Raw genomic sequence first — 18,786 nt, 5'->3', positions numbered from 1 at the left:
AATTAGTTTAGGTTACGACACCTCAGAGCGGTCTGAGTGTCTTATATATATCTGGTCTGGTCTTTCAAAATATCAGGTCATTCCTGTTTATAAATAGTGCAGTAGAGCGAAAGCCAACTAACTATTTCAAGAAATGTTATAAGCGTTATCTTTTTGTTGTTTCACCTTAAATCACACGAATTGTTTCCACAAAAATTCATAAACCGACATTGTAATAAAGGAACAACAGCAAACTCCAAAATTAAAGCGAACATTCTGCGGTCAAAAGTTAATAAACAACATCCCAAACTCTTGCAAATATCCAATAATTCACAAACATGGAACTTATAAGGCATTATTTGTAAGATAAGCGTTCCGACATGTGCCGGCCGCTCGCTCCCTGGAGACGGCTAACTTTATTGGGCATAAAGTAAACCTACATTTATTTCAAGTGTAAACGTTTCATAACTTAAAATAGATTTTTTATCCGCCTCTTGGTGTTCACATTAATCTCGTAACTTCGTATAAGCCAAATATACTACGAGTAGATAGTGTTTCGTCTCTAACTGATATTTATAAAACATTTAATACCTATTTAAGAATTTCAGTAGTCAATAATCGAATGTTAATTCAATTTTAAACTGATTTAACACAAACAAGTTGATTTTCCATCACTCATAAAATATAAGCTACTGAAGTCTAGAACTACATAATGGAAGCTGAGATCGTATTATAAAACATATGTGGCTTAATCTATTTAAAACATGACATAATACACTACAATCCATAACTTTTTTTGAAAGTATTCAGCTGACAAAAAATAGGTCATGCATGAATTAGGTATAAATAAACAGTGCCTTTAGTGGTTTGGCGTAAAACAAGGTATTTTCTTACAAATATTTGAATCAGACATAGAACTTTGCCAAACAACATTTACAATCAAAGAAATATATAATTTTTACGTGTACATATACCTATACAGTATATTTTTTTTATCGAATCCACGCGTTACCAGCAAGCAACCAGTAAATTTATATTACTGTAGATTATTATTATCATATAGTAAATTTACATATCGAACAATTACGTTTTTTAACATTTCAGTTATAAATTTACTAGCGACCCGCCCCGGCTTCGCATGGGTGCAATGCTGATACTAAATACAATACAGAAAATCTGTGAACGTTGTATATAAAAATGTGGGTTATCCATAAGAGATAGACATATACCATCAGGGACTTTTATGTAGACCTTTTCAATGTGTATAATACTAAGTGCATTTTTTTGATAAAACTCGTAGGGTTCCGCCTGCGTTTGCAATGTAAGCGGAAAAAATGTAATTATTTACGACATCACATTAGAAACCCCAAAAATAACAGTACTTCTCCACTATTTAATGGATGTTATTATACATATAAACCTTCCTCTTGAATCACTCTATCTATTAAAACCACATCAAAATCCGTTGCGCAGTTTCAAAGATTTAAGCATACAAAGGGACATAGGGACAGAGAAAGGGACTTTGTTTTATAATATGTAGTGATACGTTAACTTTACAAGCGAAATATCGTGAAAAACTAATCAACTTATACTATATGAGTGAGATGTGTTAATAGAGGTTGCTAATGAGAGACCTTCGAATATTTTGGAAGTTCGGACCAATTAGCTGATGTGTGCTTGTGGAGTGAATATAAATAGGAAAGTGCCTCCAGCTGATACAATGAGATAGTTAGGGTTAAGTAATTAGATAAATATAGTTTGTTTGGGTGTAATTTTCGAGCTGCATGTATCTTTATTGTCAATCTCTTTAGAATCTCATATACGTGACAAGAGATGTATTACGAATACGACTTCTTTTCTGGATTGAACTTATAAATAATCCAGGCCACTCCGGCCACGATGGATAACGGAAAACATAGCGCGCACGTATAGCACCTTTGTTTCCTAACTCTACATACATTGTAGGTACATATGAGAACTGTCAGATACGTCTGACAGCTATTGAAACTAGATTTAAGATTGACGTTATAGAATACTTATAACGCGTTTGAAAAATATAAATAAATAAATAAGTAAATTGCAATGCCTGAGCGAGAATCCTTAATTTCAGCAATCTTAATATATATATTTCTTGTGTGCGTGTGTATGTGACTGAACTCCTCCTAAACGACTGGACCGATTTAGACGACATTTTTTGTGTGTGTTCAAGGGGATCTGGGAATGGTTTAGATTCACAATTTTGTCCGCTGGACAATGTTTTTTTAATTAATTTTCATTTTAGTAGTTGTTGTTGATTTTGGAATGTTTTACATTGGATCCGACAGACGGCGCTACCATCGCAGTGTCAAATTTTAAATAATATTCGAATTTTAATTTTAGTCTGTCCCGAAATTTAAAAAAAGTTTTGTTATCATTGTGTTATATCGTGTGTGACCATGTGCTGGATCGTTAGATATTGTCATAACATTTGAATTATAATTTTCATCAAAATGGCTTATTAAAAATTGAAATTTTGAAATTAAAGACGTGTAGACAGGACAACGTCTGTCGGATCCGCTAGTATACCTATATATTTAAACTCTTTGTAATATAAATAAATATCCGGCTTAAAAAAAATATTAGCAAATTTATTCGACTTGTAATGCTTCAATTCAAGACGACCAATGAATAAACTTAAAATAATCTTGCGTTACTCTAATCAATACTGAACCCTTTTCTATTCACCCTAAACTGATGTAGATTTTTGTGGGGTGACGGTGAACGTGAAAACTTTCTAGTTTCTATGATATATATAGAAATTATTTGTAAAACTATGAAATCTATTCTATAAATAAGTGAACACCCAATATTTAAATGAGGGGAATAATCACGAGTCCATTGAATTGTTTTCTTTTGACAGCTAATTTTAGGAGCTTTCCCATCGGGACTTTAACGGCGAGGAATTATTAATGAATTCTTTAACTACGTGAGCCTAAGTTCCTTCATTTTTATTATTACATTGCATTCAAAAATTTTCGATAACTCATAAAAATTAAAAACTTCTTTATAGACTGTTTGAAACATAATTCAAATCAACTTCTCTTAATCATGCCCTGCTATAACTATAAACGATTTGCATACTTTTACATATGTTGTTTACAATGAAAGTGTACCTAAATTAATTAATATGCCACATAAATACAACACATTCGAAATTAGGTAGCAAGGTCGCAGTAATATGATTGTTATTCAGGGTTGTATTGCAAATTTCAATCTATTTTGATCGAAGGCATTTGTAGCTCTCGGTGTTTCGATTTTTATTCACTAGATGGCACTGGCGCATCGTTAGTTACATAAGAAAACGAGCTATTTTTGCAGTCCTGAATAGTATTCTATATGGTTGTTTGTTATTATTGTTGGTAGACCGTTTTTCTAACCTAATTGTTTAATGTTGTAGTTATTCTTTTAGTTATAATTACCAAATCATTCAAATTAGTTGTTATACCACCTAAAAATAAATATAGTAATAATAAGTTAGGAACATTTACTAAAGTTATTTTCTTAAAGAACCCCTGCATTCTTTACTCTCTTCTTCTCTTCCTTTAATTTGGTATTTTCCTTTGTGTTTTAGGAAGGTTTAAATTTGTTTTCTCTCAATCGAATAAGTGTTGTAGTGAACAGTAGAAAATAAATATGTCACACAATAAACCCAATGTCAAATATTATATTATGTGAAAGTAAACCAGAAATTGGTCTTCTTAACTTACTTGTCCTTTTTAATCACAGCGTTAACACAATTTAAGAAAAAACTTTGAAAAAAAAATTGAAAACTTATTTAAAATAGAATACGGTACATGTTGCATATGTGTATTTATAATAATTCTAAGCTTCTATGACTTTTAAAATTTCCCCCTCCGGGGGGGCTATGGGCAGCTCCCCCCAGGTGTCCTACAGAAATCGAAAGCTTTTTGATTAATTTGTCATAATTCTTATCCATTGTCTTGACAATCGGCGCCGAATGTCATCTGTTTTAATAAAATTAACATGATATCTTTACTAGTATTTGTTAAAATTGTATCGTAATTTTAAAAACAAAGGAATACCTTTATACACCAAAAATAAAACAAACAATTCACTATAAAAATCACAGTCGTTTATTAATAATCCATAAATACTGGTAATTAAGATACCGACGAAGAGAATTATGAAAGATAGCATAATTAAAGTTTAACTATTACAGCTAGAATGTAGTGAACGGCGAATAAGATATGTACGCCTGCCATTTCTTGTTCTTAGTCTGTCAAAATCGAAAAATCGCGTGAAACGGAACAATGAACAGCTCATTAAAATATTGCGAAGGCTTCGAAAACATTTAAATGTGAATAATTACTTCATAAGTGAAAAAATGGAACACATTTTTTACTTATGAAGTAATTGTATATTACACTGACTTAATTTACTGACTGAATTATAAAATTCATACACTAACCACAAGTGTATTATATCATAAATATACTTGCATTGTTTATACATTATACACTAAAAATAGAACCTGGAGGCCTACATAAAACTAAATACGCAAATCCATGAACTAATTAAACATGCCAACGTAATGATCACGTGACTAAAGCCAAGCCATCAAAAACCCCGGTTTTGGACGTTCTACGTACTGTTTCGACGTTTTTAATATATATATATATATCGTATTATAACCATTTGATAGGTCAGAAACGATGTAAGCGGTATATATTTGACTAGTTGCAGGGCAAAGTCACTTCCTAGAAAACCTTATAAATTTCAGGGAATAATTTTTCGATTATTAAAAGGCCAAAATAAGCCTTTAGACTGTGTAAATGTTTATACACAACACTTAACATCAAATAAAGTCACAATACTATAGAAAATAACCGCTTGGCATGTGTTAACGGTTCATGATAGGCCCCAAATAGTGATTGTAATACAAAATAAAACTATAAATTATTATAACGCACCCTATTTCATAACTACATTGAACATGTAACCAATTATCACATATAACGTATCCGGCCTTATTATAAATTTTATACTACCATAACCATTACATAAACCAACCATTTTACATACATATCAATCTTTAGTCCATGTTTTATAATAAGACCGACTTTATTAAAATTAAAAATACCAATTATTCCTAACGAAAATACAGAGTATTAAATTCTAAATTGGGATATACATACAGAGAAATGTAGTCGAAGTGATATTAAATTAAATATAATGAATACATAACCATATTACAAAATATGATATTATTTTTGCAATTTTATTTATAATGTAAGGGTATGGTTCAAACGAGACTTTGTGCTAAGTATGACTCTGAAAACAGTATTAGATTTTAACATATAGATGATTCCTATATGGTAAAAATCTAATACTGTTCATGACTCAAGTATGTCAAGCTATAGCTCTAAGTCTCGACCCTTAATGTATAGTCCATAGACATTTCATAAATAGACTTCACAACATTTTTTCTATACTGTTCGAGTAATAAAATTTACTGAACAAATACTCCTATTGCCCTAACTTTTGTACTAACTTAATCACGAAATCGAGCCATCACTCAATTATCTCTTGTAGCGAAAGCGATACCGACCTCTAGGTTTTTGTATGCAAGTGATCTCTCAATATCCGCCCTAACCTTGATATTGAAACGAGATATCTATTGAAACTTTTAGAGTAGGGGCTTGAGAGTGACCCAGTAATTTTCTTAAAAATGGTCACGTGACAAAGTGTGACTAATTTCATTTTCATACAAAGTGGGTAGTCAAGAAAAGTAATTCTCAATCGCTAGTCTTAACACAGGAAATATAATCCCAATGAGGAACTTCTAAGATATTTTGTGATAGTTGGCAAGTGCATTCTAAAATAAATGAAAACAAATATTAGGTAATTTATCACAAAAGGCCAGTAAAGGCAAAGCACATTTAGACTCTAATGAGACCAAATTTGTCTAGAAAGGATTAATTTTTCGTAAAGTTTCTGTCTTGTTCCTACTCTTATAAAAATTAAGTGAAAGATCTAATACCAGTGCAGAATAATAAAAATCTTTAAAAGGCGAGAACTAAGAAATGTATAGACGCAATTCGTATATAATTAAGGTGTTTAATACAATTGCTAGAAACAGACTAAATCTCATTGAGATTTGGCTTCTATTGTTTATTCTATGGCCCATACAAAAAATACATGGCAAATTGTTACTGGATTTACACATCTTAGGGTATGTTTCACAATGTCCGGATAAGTTCCAAATAAGCTATCTATTACTTATTGGTGGGATAAACAGTATTTTTGCGTTTCACGACTGTCAGATAGCGCTATTCGTCATGAAACGCGAAGTATCTTATTCGGAACTTTTATCATTTGAATAATTCATGCTATTTGGTACTTTATCCATAGATTGTGAAACAGGCCCTTAGCCTTATAAATCTTTAATTACACGGCACCAGAAGGTACTGTAGATAACTACGGTGAAAAAAACCAAAACATACGTACGTACGTGTAAACAATCGTATTGTTACGAACTAGTCACACGAGCGAGCGTGACCTTCAATGGCTACAAACTTTAGAGGACTAATACTATTGATTTACATGAAATAGTAAAGCTAACATATATAAAAGACAATATAACTTGACCTGTTGTTAAAAAATATTTAGCTAGTTGTTCTCTTTTTCAATGTTTTTAGCCATGTTGAATAAACTTCAAATAATTAATGTGATTTTGACAGACTGAGACAAAGATACCATTAAACGTACGTAAACATCTACGAATGCAATGATTACATGAAAATAATATCAATATTAAACTTAAAATTAAGTCATGGGCCCGATCAACTATAAAATCTTAACCTAATTACTTATAAACTATCGACTAAGTCGAACTGCATACTATAAAGCTAATTATTTCGAAAACTACATATAAACCTACGTCGACCACTAATTGCGCCGGCGTAAACAATAAAACTGACAGCTGTCAGCCGACAAGTCAGTTGCCAGATGACAGTTGTCAGTTTCAACTGACACGGCAGTGTTGCTAACTCGATAAAATGGAAAGAATTATCACCGTAAATACAAAGCGGTTTGTGCTCTACTGCATCATTTTTAACTTGAATCTTAGAACTAGATAGGAGATTATTCTAATACCGATAAAGAACACGGTTAGAGCACCGATGTCAACCCAGAAGTTTGCGTCATTCATGCTCATATATTTGAGGAATTGGCTCGGCTTTCTGTAATGGCAGAAGTCGATGGAGCATTTGAGTTTTTCTCTGTCGTATCCATAGACGGATAGCATGGCTCCTTCGAATCCATATCGAATGTAACTGACATATGTGAGCCAAGATAAGTATTCGGGTACGGCGTCAAAATTGATGAAGAAACCTGAGAATAGGACCACTGGGATTGTAGTCACGGGCCCGAGATAGACCCCCGTTTCGATCTTCATAGCGGCACCAATGAGAAGGCCTAGGGATTGGGCGACCAGCGCCGTGAGGATATTAACGGCCGCGAACATTAATATCCGATCCAATTCCATTGGTTGACTCGTCATAAAGTACACGATTATTACGTAGACACCGCTAAACACGATCTGAAATTTCATTGTATGTTTAAAGTTGGAGAAATGAAATTAAAGTATCTAGTAATTTTGATATTAAAAAGGTATTTCTTATTCTATTATTATGTATATTTTAAAGCTTGTATACCTGAAAAGGCAAGTCCGCTATCGTCTTAGCGAAGTAGAACGCTTTGAGTGAATACCAGTAATTCAGATGCTCCCTCACAAACACACTCATCTCCATTGGGACTGAAATACAAATTTGTGAGTTTAACTCCTGTATTTTGCATTATACCATAATATTATTACCTGTCTCCTATTATTCTCTACATAAAAACTTTTAAAGAATTTAAAAAAATAGAATTGGCAGCCTTAAACTAAAAAAACATCTTTTAATAAGTCCAACAATACAATAACCCGTGATTTTTAAAGGTCTTTTTTAAAAAAAAAGATTTATTAAACACCCCTCTTTCAGCTATAGACCAAGGGTATTTTTGGATTATAATGTTTTAAAAAACTATAAAGATTAACAAAAACTTCCTGTATATGTTAAAATAGTAGTTGATCTAAAGAAATATGTCTTTATAGTGTTTATTGAGATCAGAGATTTTTGTGATTTTGACCATAATGTTACGCCATTATAGTTCTCAATCAAAAAATATAACTATATAGTTTTTGAGGTGAAACTTCTTAGACGCATGAGGGTAAAATTTTTACGGATCGTCACGAAGATGTGCAGCGTTTTTGTCGAAGAAAAGGGAGAGAGCGATTAAGACCTATTGAGAGAGAGTGAGAAAGGGAGATCGAAAATAAATACACACTAATGGTTGATGTATTCGTTTAGTAGTTACATATTAGAACTTTAGATGGCAATTCTATCGCATAACACCTTGTGCAGTTGACGCAGATTTTTAATCATTAATATTATTATTAGCATTTATACAGTGTGTAAACAGTGTGAAGAACACGGAGTGATCATATTATACTGGTAGATGATCATCTATTGGGGCTTTTACCTTAGTATTAAATGATTTATAAAGAAGTTTCACTTCTGACATTTGCACTTTGTACGCACGCCCTTTTTTTAAATATAAATTATACTATCCATATGTTAATTCCCATAACTGGCACGGCTATTATAAAAATAAATATTTACAATTTAAATATTTCAGATAATATACTTACATGTTAAAATAGTAGGCATCATAGCAGTAAACATTGTGAACATTACAGTGAAGAAAATACATCCAGCATTGCTCTGAACATTTGCAGCATCCATTCCAATATCATAATACAGCATTCCAATAAGCAAACCGACCACTGTATGCGAAATTAGTCTTAAATGAGTCAGTGTTGGATCTCTTATGATGCTCTTGAAGGTCCGTTTCAATAAGATCCAAAATTGCTTCCACCCCGATGTTGGGAAGCCGGTGTGTTGGGGTTTCTTGTTGAAGCTCTCGTTGGAATCGAGAAGAGATGTGGTGCAGGTGACTGGCGCAAGGTTGTTCGAGTTTGGAATCGGCGGTTTCTCGGAAGTTGGTTCCGAGCTTGAGAGATCTAGCACTGTGCAGGTGGGCTTGTCTGGAAATGGTTGGAAAAAGTTAGCAGTTTTATATAAACAATGTTTTGGTTAGGTTCAGTTAGGTTAGTAGTGGTGAGAGTCGCGAAAGCGGCAGTCGCTAGACGGGGCGCGGTGAAAAGGCCTAGCTGGTACCCGCCCTCGTCCCATAGCGAACAGTGGGCCCTGGTGGTTTTAGTGGGTATGGGGTCATCGCATTTATCGACCTTGACCCCCACACTCCCCGCGCCACTTAACAACTAGCCCAGGCGCGGCCGCCCGTAGTCGGGTTTCCCCCGGTTAAAAAAAAAGGTAAGTAGTAGTGCATTATTTAGTATTAGTAGTGTATTATTTATAGCTTCGAAATTTGGGATAATTTGATGATTTTTATTTCGTGACATTCAAGAACATTAATAATAAAAAAAAATATTTTCTCACACAACTTCGTGCATAATTAATAAGTTACAACTATTTATTTAATTGTCTTTCTTCTTTGGAGGGAAATGCTTGTTTGTGTAAGACTGATGTCAGCTAAGAGTACCTGTGTTACATCAGGCTTCCTTCGATCGAAAGAAGTTCTTAAAAAGTAGAGAAAAATTTAGGGAGAATATACAATTACCATTACAATAGATTACAACGTTAACAATATATATATATATATTTAGGAGATTCAATTCCCGTCTGTGCCAATGCACGGCTGTGTATGTGCGCATTTTTCTAATTTACCTAACACAGGAGAGTTTATTATAGATACATAATTACTAAATTTGATGGCACAAAATTCTATGGAATGGCGAACCACCGGTTGTCTATGCTTGAAAACGAAAAGCATTTCGAGGATTGCTACAAAAAAAAATACGTTTATGTAAATTATGAGAAATTTGCTTAATTTTTCTGCCCAATCGAAAGGGCCCCCTTTATCTATGGTTAAATCACCGTAAATCTGCTTACGACTGAACGGCCCTTTTATACAGTTTTGGTTTAACATGTATTTAAATTAATTATAAATAGATAACCGCAATCATAGTAGTAGTAGTAATAAGTACGCAACATCAGGTCAACAACCTATTTCTAACCGCAATTGTAAGATGACTCATGCGTAGTACACAATAATGTCTCTTGTGGTTTCAATTTTAAACACTAAGAAGTCTTATTGAACTTTATTGATAAAGTACTGATCCGTTTCTTTCTGACACATTATGTTTATGCTATGAGGGAAAGAGACTTGAGTATTTTAATTAAAAGAGTGTATTTATTATTAAGGGGATTATTCTACAGATATTCCATGTGTATATGCTGTTATATATTTGCGCAGTTGTGCACTAGAACTATGTTTGGTCTAGGACGACTGACAGACGAACTTAAGATTTTTTTTAATAGTTAGTGTCTATAATATTTGTTTGGCGATATTATGGTGTAAAAATATATATTTTTGTCTTTTATAAAGTAAATGTTTCTTACCGATAACAATCTCCAAGGCCTCCTTCTGAATGTTGTTCTTAGCGAGGTTGTTGTAGACACAATTGGAGGCAGAGGCATGAGGCCGTTCAGGCTTCTTCACGGCTAGCACCAACTTATGAACCCACTCGCCGTGTTCACCCGTCGCCACTTCCATTACTGGTAAACGACATTAACATTAGAATAGATTTACATAGAACCAGTATAAACAAAAACGTTTTGGCTTTACAATTTTGTATACATTGTTTTAACAAGTAAAGTCTGAATGCCTATATTTGAGGCTTGCAGATACAATTTTGCTCATGATGTTTAACTTCATCTCAAATGTGCATGCCATGTAGCACATACTAAATGATTGAAATTTTAGCTAATAATATTGTGGACAAATAAAATATAATTGCCATTGTATATAACAAACAAAATATATATAAATATGTGAGGAACATGTATACTAACAATACATAATTGTCTTCACACATCATTGTTTAACTAATGTGTACAAAATATTGTATAACCTATTTTAAAAGATTTTTTCCCTTACTTCTCCACACGAAAGAAACTTCAGGAAGGGGCAAATATAATAATCTTTATATTTTATTTAATGTCCAAAAGTACAATTTTAGGTGGTGTAATTTGAATAAATCATCTAAATAAAACTTTAAACTAAGAATTTTAAACCGATTTTTTTTATATTATTTACTTAGCTCATTGCAGGAAGGAACATTTGATACGAGAGTATAATGCTATAAATTCGACTTAAAATAATTTATACAATTATAAAACATTTACCGTAATCAGCTGGATTGTGATAACTCGGACAATGCAGGCCCATCGTCGACATGAAAGGTACCAGATCCCTAACAGATCCCTGATATATACACTGTCCTTCCGCCAACGTGTACAAATAGTCAAACGTCTCAAACAGCCTCGCAGACGGCTGATGTATCGTACATATGATGGTTCTTCCGCCTCTAGCTAGAGACTTTAGCAACGATATACACTGGAAACAAGAAGAACTATCCAAACCCGACGTCGGCTCATCAAAGAACATCACTGGAGGATTATTAACCAACTCCAAAGCGATGGAAAGCCGCTTCCTCTGACCACCAGACAGGTTTATTGTTCGCGTGTCTTCCGCTTCTTTCAAACTTAACGTGTCGAGGATTTCGTCTATAACAATATTCTTGGCGTTGACAGTCATGTCTTTGCCTAGTTTGAGGTTTGCGGACACCGTCATTGCTTCACGCACTGTCAAGTGTGGCAGGAGACAGTCGTCCTGCATGATGTAGCAGGACAACTTCCTGAAGCGTCGGAGATTCCTTTCTTTACCGTTGATCAGTATTGAGCCACTCACGTTTGAGGTTCTGGAATACAATAAAGATATATAAGTAACTAGCGGATCCGACAGACGTTGTCCTGTCTATACGACTTTAATTTGAAAATTTCAAACTTTTTTTAATAAGCTAAAACATTCTGGACCATTTTGATGAAAATTATTATTCAAATGTTATGACAATATCTAACGATCCAGCACATGGTCTACAATAACACAATGATAACAAAACTTTTTTTTAATTTGATCGCAGCGCTAACTGTCGGGACAGACTAAAATTAAAATTCGAATATTATTTAAAATTTGACAGTGCGATGGTAGCGCCGTCTGTCGGATCCAATGTAAAACATTCCAAAATCAACAACTACTAATTAATTAAAAAAAACATTGTCCAGCGGACAAAATTGTGAATCTAAACCATTCTCGAATCTCCACGAACACACACAAAAAATTTCATCAAAATTGGTCCAGTCGTTTAGGAGGAGTTCAGTCACATACACACGCACACAAGAAATACTTCTATCTTAATATATAATTAAGATAGAAGTAATAAGAAGTAATCTTGTATCATCCTTGCGAGCCCATCTAGCGTCAAGTGAGCTTCCTGCCGTTTGCCTCCTATTATATAAAATAACCCCGATTCCACTTGCGCCGTCAAAACAAAAGTCTGCAAGCTTAGCAGCACAATGTAATTTATGATCATTGTTGTCGGGTGTCAAAATTCAAAACGTTTAACTTTTAACATATCGAATAGATTAATTGTATTGAAAACAAAACACACTTGCATGTTATCATATAATGAGTAACTACTACTATTTACTACTACTACTATTTCTCGAACGGAAATGACAGATCGCTGATTATTTTAAACAGTAAATTAATATTATTTTATTATGAATACAAGCTATCAGCACGGGCAAAATGATATATAGATATAAAATGGTACAAATTTAAATTTGATTACTTTTATAGCTTCCCTTACTTAATTAGAGTAAAATTAAATGATCGAATTAAACTTCATTTATTCACTTTAGTTATAAACGTCAATATATAAAAACAGTAGATCTAAATTTACATTTATCACCAGTTCCCGAATCAAGGGCATAAAGTGGGCTCCAAGTTTTATGTTACCAAGGAAATTAAAAGGAACTGCACCCATATTATGTTGTAGATAAAATTTAATACATAAAAACTTACTTGTAACCAGCAAGGATATTCATAAGAGTACTTTTCCCGGCACCCGATGGTCCCATTATAGCTGTCAATTCACTGGACCTGAATGTACCATTGATGCACTTGAGAAGAGTTTTATAACCTCGCTTTCTTCCTTCACTGACTGAGTAAGAGAGATCTGAGAATTCTATGTCCACAGGTGGCCGCTTGGGCAGATGTGTGAGGGTGGCCATTGGTTTCTTCTGGCACGCTGAACCATTGGGAATCTTCGGGACCAAGGCCATGGCTCCAGCTCCACCATTGCACAAATTAATTTGTGAGCCCCTGGAATCACCATCATTCAAATTAGGCATCATTATATGAAGTATGTTGATACAATATATATATCGTATAAAAAGTAATCGTACAGGTAACATAAATTAATAAAAAAAACTAACATTAGTAAATAAAAACTGATCATCTGAGAGCATAGTCCACCAATATATAGTTTTTACAAAGAATGGGCGTTAACCGTTGGGGTTTATCCGAAGATATCGACAAGACAGATTAAAATTGAGGAGTTGACCCAATGTGTGACCTGTTTTTTTGTTTACGTAAAAATACGAACTTAACGAGAATTTACATCCGTTAAAATGAAGGTGTTTTCATCAGAATTAATACATATGTATTTGTTGTATTATTTTCTGTTATCTGTAATTTCAATTAATTTAACTAGGGCATTGAGTTTGTTATTATAATAACTTTGTTTTGTATAAATTTCACAGTACCATTTTCATTTAGAGCCTTATAAATACATTAAGATATATAATAATAATATAGAATTTTATTCAAATATAAACTAAGATCATTATATTAAATTAAATATTAGAAGGTTAAAAAAACTATTCTAATATTTGCATTGGGATTTGCTTGATTTCTGTAGATCTGTCTGCAAAGGCAACATTTACACATAACGAGGTTTTTAGACTTTGAAATAAGCTGGCCTGGGAGCGTAATATAATTCAAAATCATTGTCAACATAACAAAAAGGTAATCGCTGCGACCTCAAATCCCACAGCACTTTTTCCGCAGACTACGAATACGAGTTGCCAAACTCTTATACCACGTTAGATAAAGAATACAACATTACTCATGCATGTTTATAAACGGAATACGATTAAACAGCGTCTCACAAATTATTTGATATCAGCCACAAGGCACGTGCGACTGCTTAACCTTGAACTTGGAGAAATGCTTTCGTAACATTCTTTAAGAAATAGCTGGGATTCTTGGTATATTTTAATTGGATGTTATTTAACATAGGAGTTCATGCTAATTGAAGTTGTATGTTATATAAGAGTGTTTTGTCAGCGATGACAAGCACTGGATTATTACTGAAAAATTATTTATATTTATTTTTAAATTGATCGCGTAGAAGGCTAAGTTAAAAGTACCATCCATTAAACATTTCCTACAGTACAAATAATATTAATTTTTTGGACTTTACTTACTTAGTCGTACCAAGCACATTTTCGTAGTCTCTAACTCTCCATACTTACGATAATTTTCTTTTAAAAAACATAAAGAAAACACTCCGTTCCACGAAAACAAATGTTAAAAAAAGTATTTATATATTTTAATATGCAACGATGTAATTAGAAATTTTAGCGTATTAAATTTGGCACACGCGTTTGGTTTGTAGGTGATCAGCCTATGCTGATAAATAATATACGAACAAAGGCTGTACACTTTACTCGTTGAGCCTTTCTTAGTTTTTAAAGCGTGGTAATTACCTACATCGGCGGAGTTACGCCCCGTATAGCCAGACGCAGGCATTCTCTTTAGTTTTCTAAGCATAGCATTCATTTCATTATTGATAGCGTTAAGTATATTATTTTTTTTAGTAAATAATAAATATTTAAAACATCCCCTTGCCCTGGAACCCAAATAAAACATGCCGGTTATCTCACAATGTTAAACTTCGAGCATGTTAACTGCAAAGAAAATCCATCAGCGCGCAGGTCTAGCAGTGCACAATACTTTTCCATTTGTGCATATAAAACATAATCACTTTCCAACTTATTACCATGTCGATATGTTGCATGACGGTATAGTATGAACTACTGAGAGCTGGCAGAAAGCCAACATCGTTCGCATGCACAACCTTACGTATGCAATGTATTTATAGTACATACATACATGTATGTAACACGCTCGCGTGTTTTATGGTGTGTTATTCTAACACCATGTGGCTGAAGAAATCCAGTATTTAAAAACAAAGCCCCAATTTAAACATGCTAAAATTTGTGGGTTAAGTAACCTGTCCTGTCTGGTCGGCATGAGGAAAAGTTGACCTGATCTAATCCAGTAATCTATCAAGGATTGATCTTCGAGATTGCATCTTGTTGATCGGATTGATCTTTGATAGATAAGTGTATATTTTAACATACAATTCAGTCAAGAAACGATATAACATATGTACAAATTTGAGCCTAATATAATTGAATAAATAATAATAGTCCCTATATAAAACAATCTACAACTAGGTCAATAATACGCAACACTATACAAAAACCCTACTTTTTAACAGTGCAAGCGTGAAAGCGTAGCTATTTTTATTTTCAGCGGCTTTCTAAAGACTAAAGCGATTCGCTTCAATCGCTGAAATTGGTTAACTTTGAACCAATACTCAACAAATGTCTACCTCTACCATCATAATTATACACCGTACAAGCTCTCTTTCCGCCATAAGGCAATATGGTAATGGCAAGGAAAATATAGCTTCATATTTATATAGGTAAACCATTTACCAATTATTATTTTACCACGTACTATTCTCGAATGGAGCTCGTAACACCCTTCTTTTCTGTGTCGGGAGGTAAAAAATCGATACGCCATGCGCTGACTACGCAGGTCTTCATACAAAAAATTACCCTACACTACAAGCCTGTCTCAAAGGCGTATTTTCTTTCATATTTAACTAACCGACCGATTAACTAAAACTGTGTTATATAGGTCGATTTTTGTTATATGCAATGAAGATTCTGTCCGTGTGAGCATATAACACTAGCTCGTACGGTGATGGAAAACATCGTGAGGAAACCCAGACTTAAAAGGCTTTAGCACCGTTGTTTTTTTATAGAACAGGGGACAAACGCGCAGGAGGCTCACCTGATGTTAAGTGATACCGCCGCCCATGGACACTCTCAATACCAGAGGGTTCGCGAGTGCGTTGCCGGCCTTTTAAGAATTGGTACGCTCTTGAAGGACCTTAGTCAGAATCGGTTCAGAAATACTTCAGTGGGCAGCTGGTTTCACAAAGTAGTGGTGCGCGGAAAAACTGCTTAAAAAACGCTCAGTTGACGGATGTCGAGGTGATACGGGTGGAATTTCATATTCTGCCTCGGCTCGGCTCTGCTGCCGATGGTGAAACTCCGCTGCAGGTATTAATCCGAACAACTCCTCTGGACAATCTCCACGGTAAATGCGTTAGAATAGAAAACATTAATAGTATCTATACGGTAATAATAATCACATACTAAGACGAGAAATAAGTCATCTAGTGTCTGGCATCAAGTCTAGAAGAAATTGGAGCATGCCGCATTGTGACGTAGAAGCTCAATACCGCCAGAGTCAGTACGTAGTAGCCACGTGACGTCTTCTAAACGTAATTGAGTACGCCCACACCGTTGTGCAAATAATAATACTATGGTATTGACAATTTTCGTTTCCTCTCAATGAAATATTTAGATACTGCTGTAGTACGAGAAAGTCCAAAGATTTATACATTCATATATTGAACTCTCATACTTCAATATATAATCTGTTCACAATGAGTATTTGTTTACGATTGTCAATGCCAATATCACTATTGTCTATGGACGTTTGCAATACAATTAGTTTAAGGCTTGAACAGTGCTCAAATCGGTCAACTAGCCCTAGTTTAAATTAAATTGTTGGAAGAACTGTCGCTCATATGCATTTGAAAAAAATATATATTGTGGGTTGAAGCCTACTGTATCGATTGATAAAATCCAAAAAGATAAAAGCAATACCAATTTCCCAAAAAAAAATTTACCATCGAACCGTAGATTAGACATAAATTACAAATTCGCTCCAAAACGGTTTATGCGATTTATTTTAATCTTACACGTATTATTAGATATAGCATATATTATTATTTTGATAAAAAAAAATTTGTATTAATTCGTTTCCTGGGCATGGAAAGTAATAAAAGGTAAATAAACTCAAGCGCAATGGGCTTCCCTCCGCAATTTCACACCCGCGAGCCCTGCATGCGGCTTGTCTTCAGTCCACCTCAACGCTTTGCGACGGGAGGACTACGCTTGTGTGTCGAAGCCAATAATAATTAAATATTTGCGTATTTTAGTTTTTACCCGCGGATTTTTTTAAAAATGCCAAAATATAAAAAGAAATATCAAGTGAGGCGAGGACATGAACTTCGGAAATTATTGTATGTTATAAGTATATGTATATAAGTACCTACCCAAACAAAACTCAAAATTAGAGTTGTCAAGTTTCAAGTGCAACTTGTACAACCAAGTAAAATAAGTTGCTGAACCTGATACCTGATGGAATCTGAAAGTGGGTACTGGATCTCGAGGATGGTAAGCAGTAGACATACCGTCATTGAGCTCGTTGTAATCAGCTCAGCGAGACGATACTAGAAATGTGACTAAATGAACCTGATGATGGACTCCGAAGGTGGGTACTGGGTCTCGAGGATGGCAAGCAGTAAACATACCGTCATTGAGCTCGTTGTAATCAGCTCAGCGAGACGATACTAGAAATGTGACTATATGAACCTGATGATGGACTCCGAAGGTGGGTACAGAGTCTCGAGGATGATAAGCATTAGACATACCATCATTGAGCTCGTTGTAATCAGCTTAGCGAAACGATACTAGAAATGTGACTATATGAACCTGATGATGGACTCCGAAGGTGGGTACAGAGTCTCGAGGATGGTAAACAGTAGACATACCGTCATTGAGCTCGTTGTAATCAGCTCAGCGAGACGATACAAGAAATTTGACTATATGAACCTGATAATGGTCTCCGAAGGTGGGGACCGGATCTCGAGGATGGTAAGCAGTAGACATGCCGTCATTGAGCTCGTTGTAATCAGCTCAGCGAGACGATACTAGAAATGTGTTATATGAACCTGATGGTGGACTCCGAAGATGGGTACTTATAGGTACATATAGTCACATTTCTAGTATCGTCTCGCTGAGCTGATTACAACGAGCTCAATGACGGTATGTCTACTGTTTACCATCCTCGAGACTCAGTATCCACCTTCGGAGTCCATCATCAGGTTCATATAGTCACATTTCTAGTATCGTTTCGCTAAGCTGATTACAACGAGCTCAATGACAGTATGTCTACTGCTTACCATCCTCGAGATCCAGTACCCACCTTCGGAGTTCATCATCAGGTTCATATAGTCACATTTCTAGTATCGTCTCGCTGAGCTGATTACAACGAGCTCAATGACGATATGTTTACTGCTTGCCATCCTCGAGACCCAGTACCCACCTTCGGAGTCCACCATCAGGTTCATATAGTCACATTTCTTGTATCGTCTCGCTGAGCTGATTACAACGAGCTCAATGACGGTATGTCTGCTGCTTACCATCCTCGAGATCCACTACTCACCTTTGGAGTCCATCATCAGGTTCATATAGTCACATTCTCGTATCGTCTCGCTGAGCTGAT

General features: G+C 34.6%; 1 protein-coding gene across 2 annotated transcripts in view; it reads right to left on the bottom strand.

Annotated features, from left to right (window-relative positions):
* Positions 1–4,089: 4,089 nt before the first annotated feature.
* The window catches only part of LOC111003696 (ATP-binding cassette sub-family G member 1), a 31,238-nt gene continuing 16,541 nt past the window's right edge, over positions 4,090–18,786 (bottom strand). For both annotated transcript variants that reach the window (XM_022274350.2, XM_022274349.2), the window contains exons 3-8: positions 13,093–13,392; positions 11,352–11,926; positions 10,566–10,721; positions 8,732–9,127; positions 7,695–7,795; positions 4,090–7,579 (exon numbers count right to left, since the gene is read on the bottom strand). In XM_022274350.2, coding sequence (XP_022130042.2) covers positions 7,079–7,579; positions 7,695–7,795; positions 8,732–9,127; positions 10,566–10,721; positions 11,352–11,926; positions 13,093–13,392 — 2,029 coding nt within the window. In that variant the 3' untranslated portion in view covers positions 4,090–7,078. The remainder of the gene's footprint in view (positions 7,580–7,694; positions 7,796–8,731; positions 9,128–10,565; positions 10,722–11,351; positions 11,927–13,092; positions 13,393–18,786) is intronic.

Source organism: Pieris rapae, chromosome 9 (genome assembly GCF_905147795.1).
Source record: "Pieris rapae chromosome 9, ilPieRapa1.1, whole genome shotgun sequence".
In the NCBI taxonomy this organism is placed as follows: Eukaryota; Metazoa; Arthropoda; class Insecta; order Lepidoptera; family Pieridae; genus Pieris; species Pieris rapae.
Note: the sequence above shows the minus strand (reverse complement) of the source record. Positions and strands in the feature narration are given on the sequence as shown.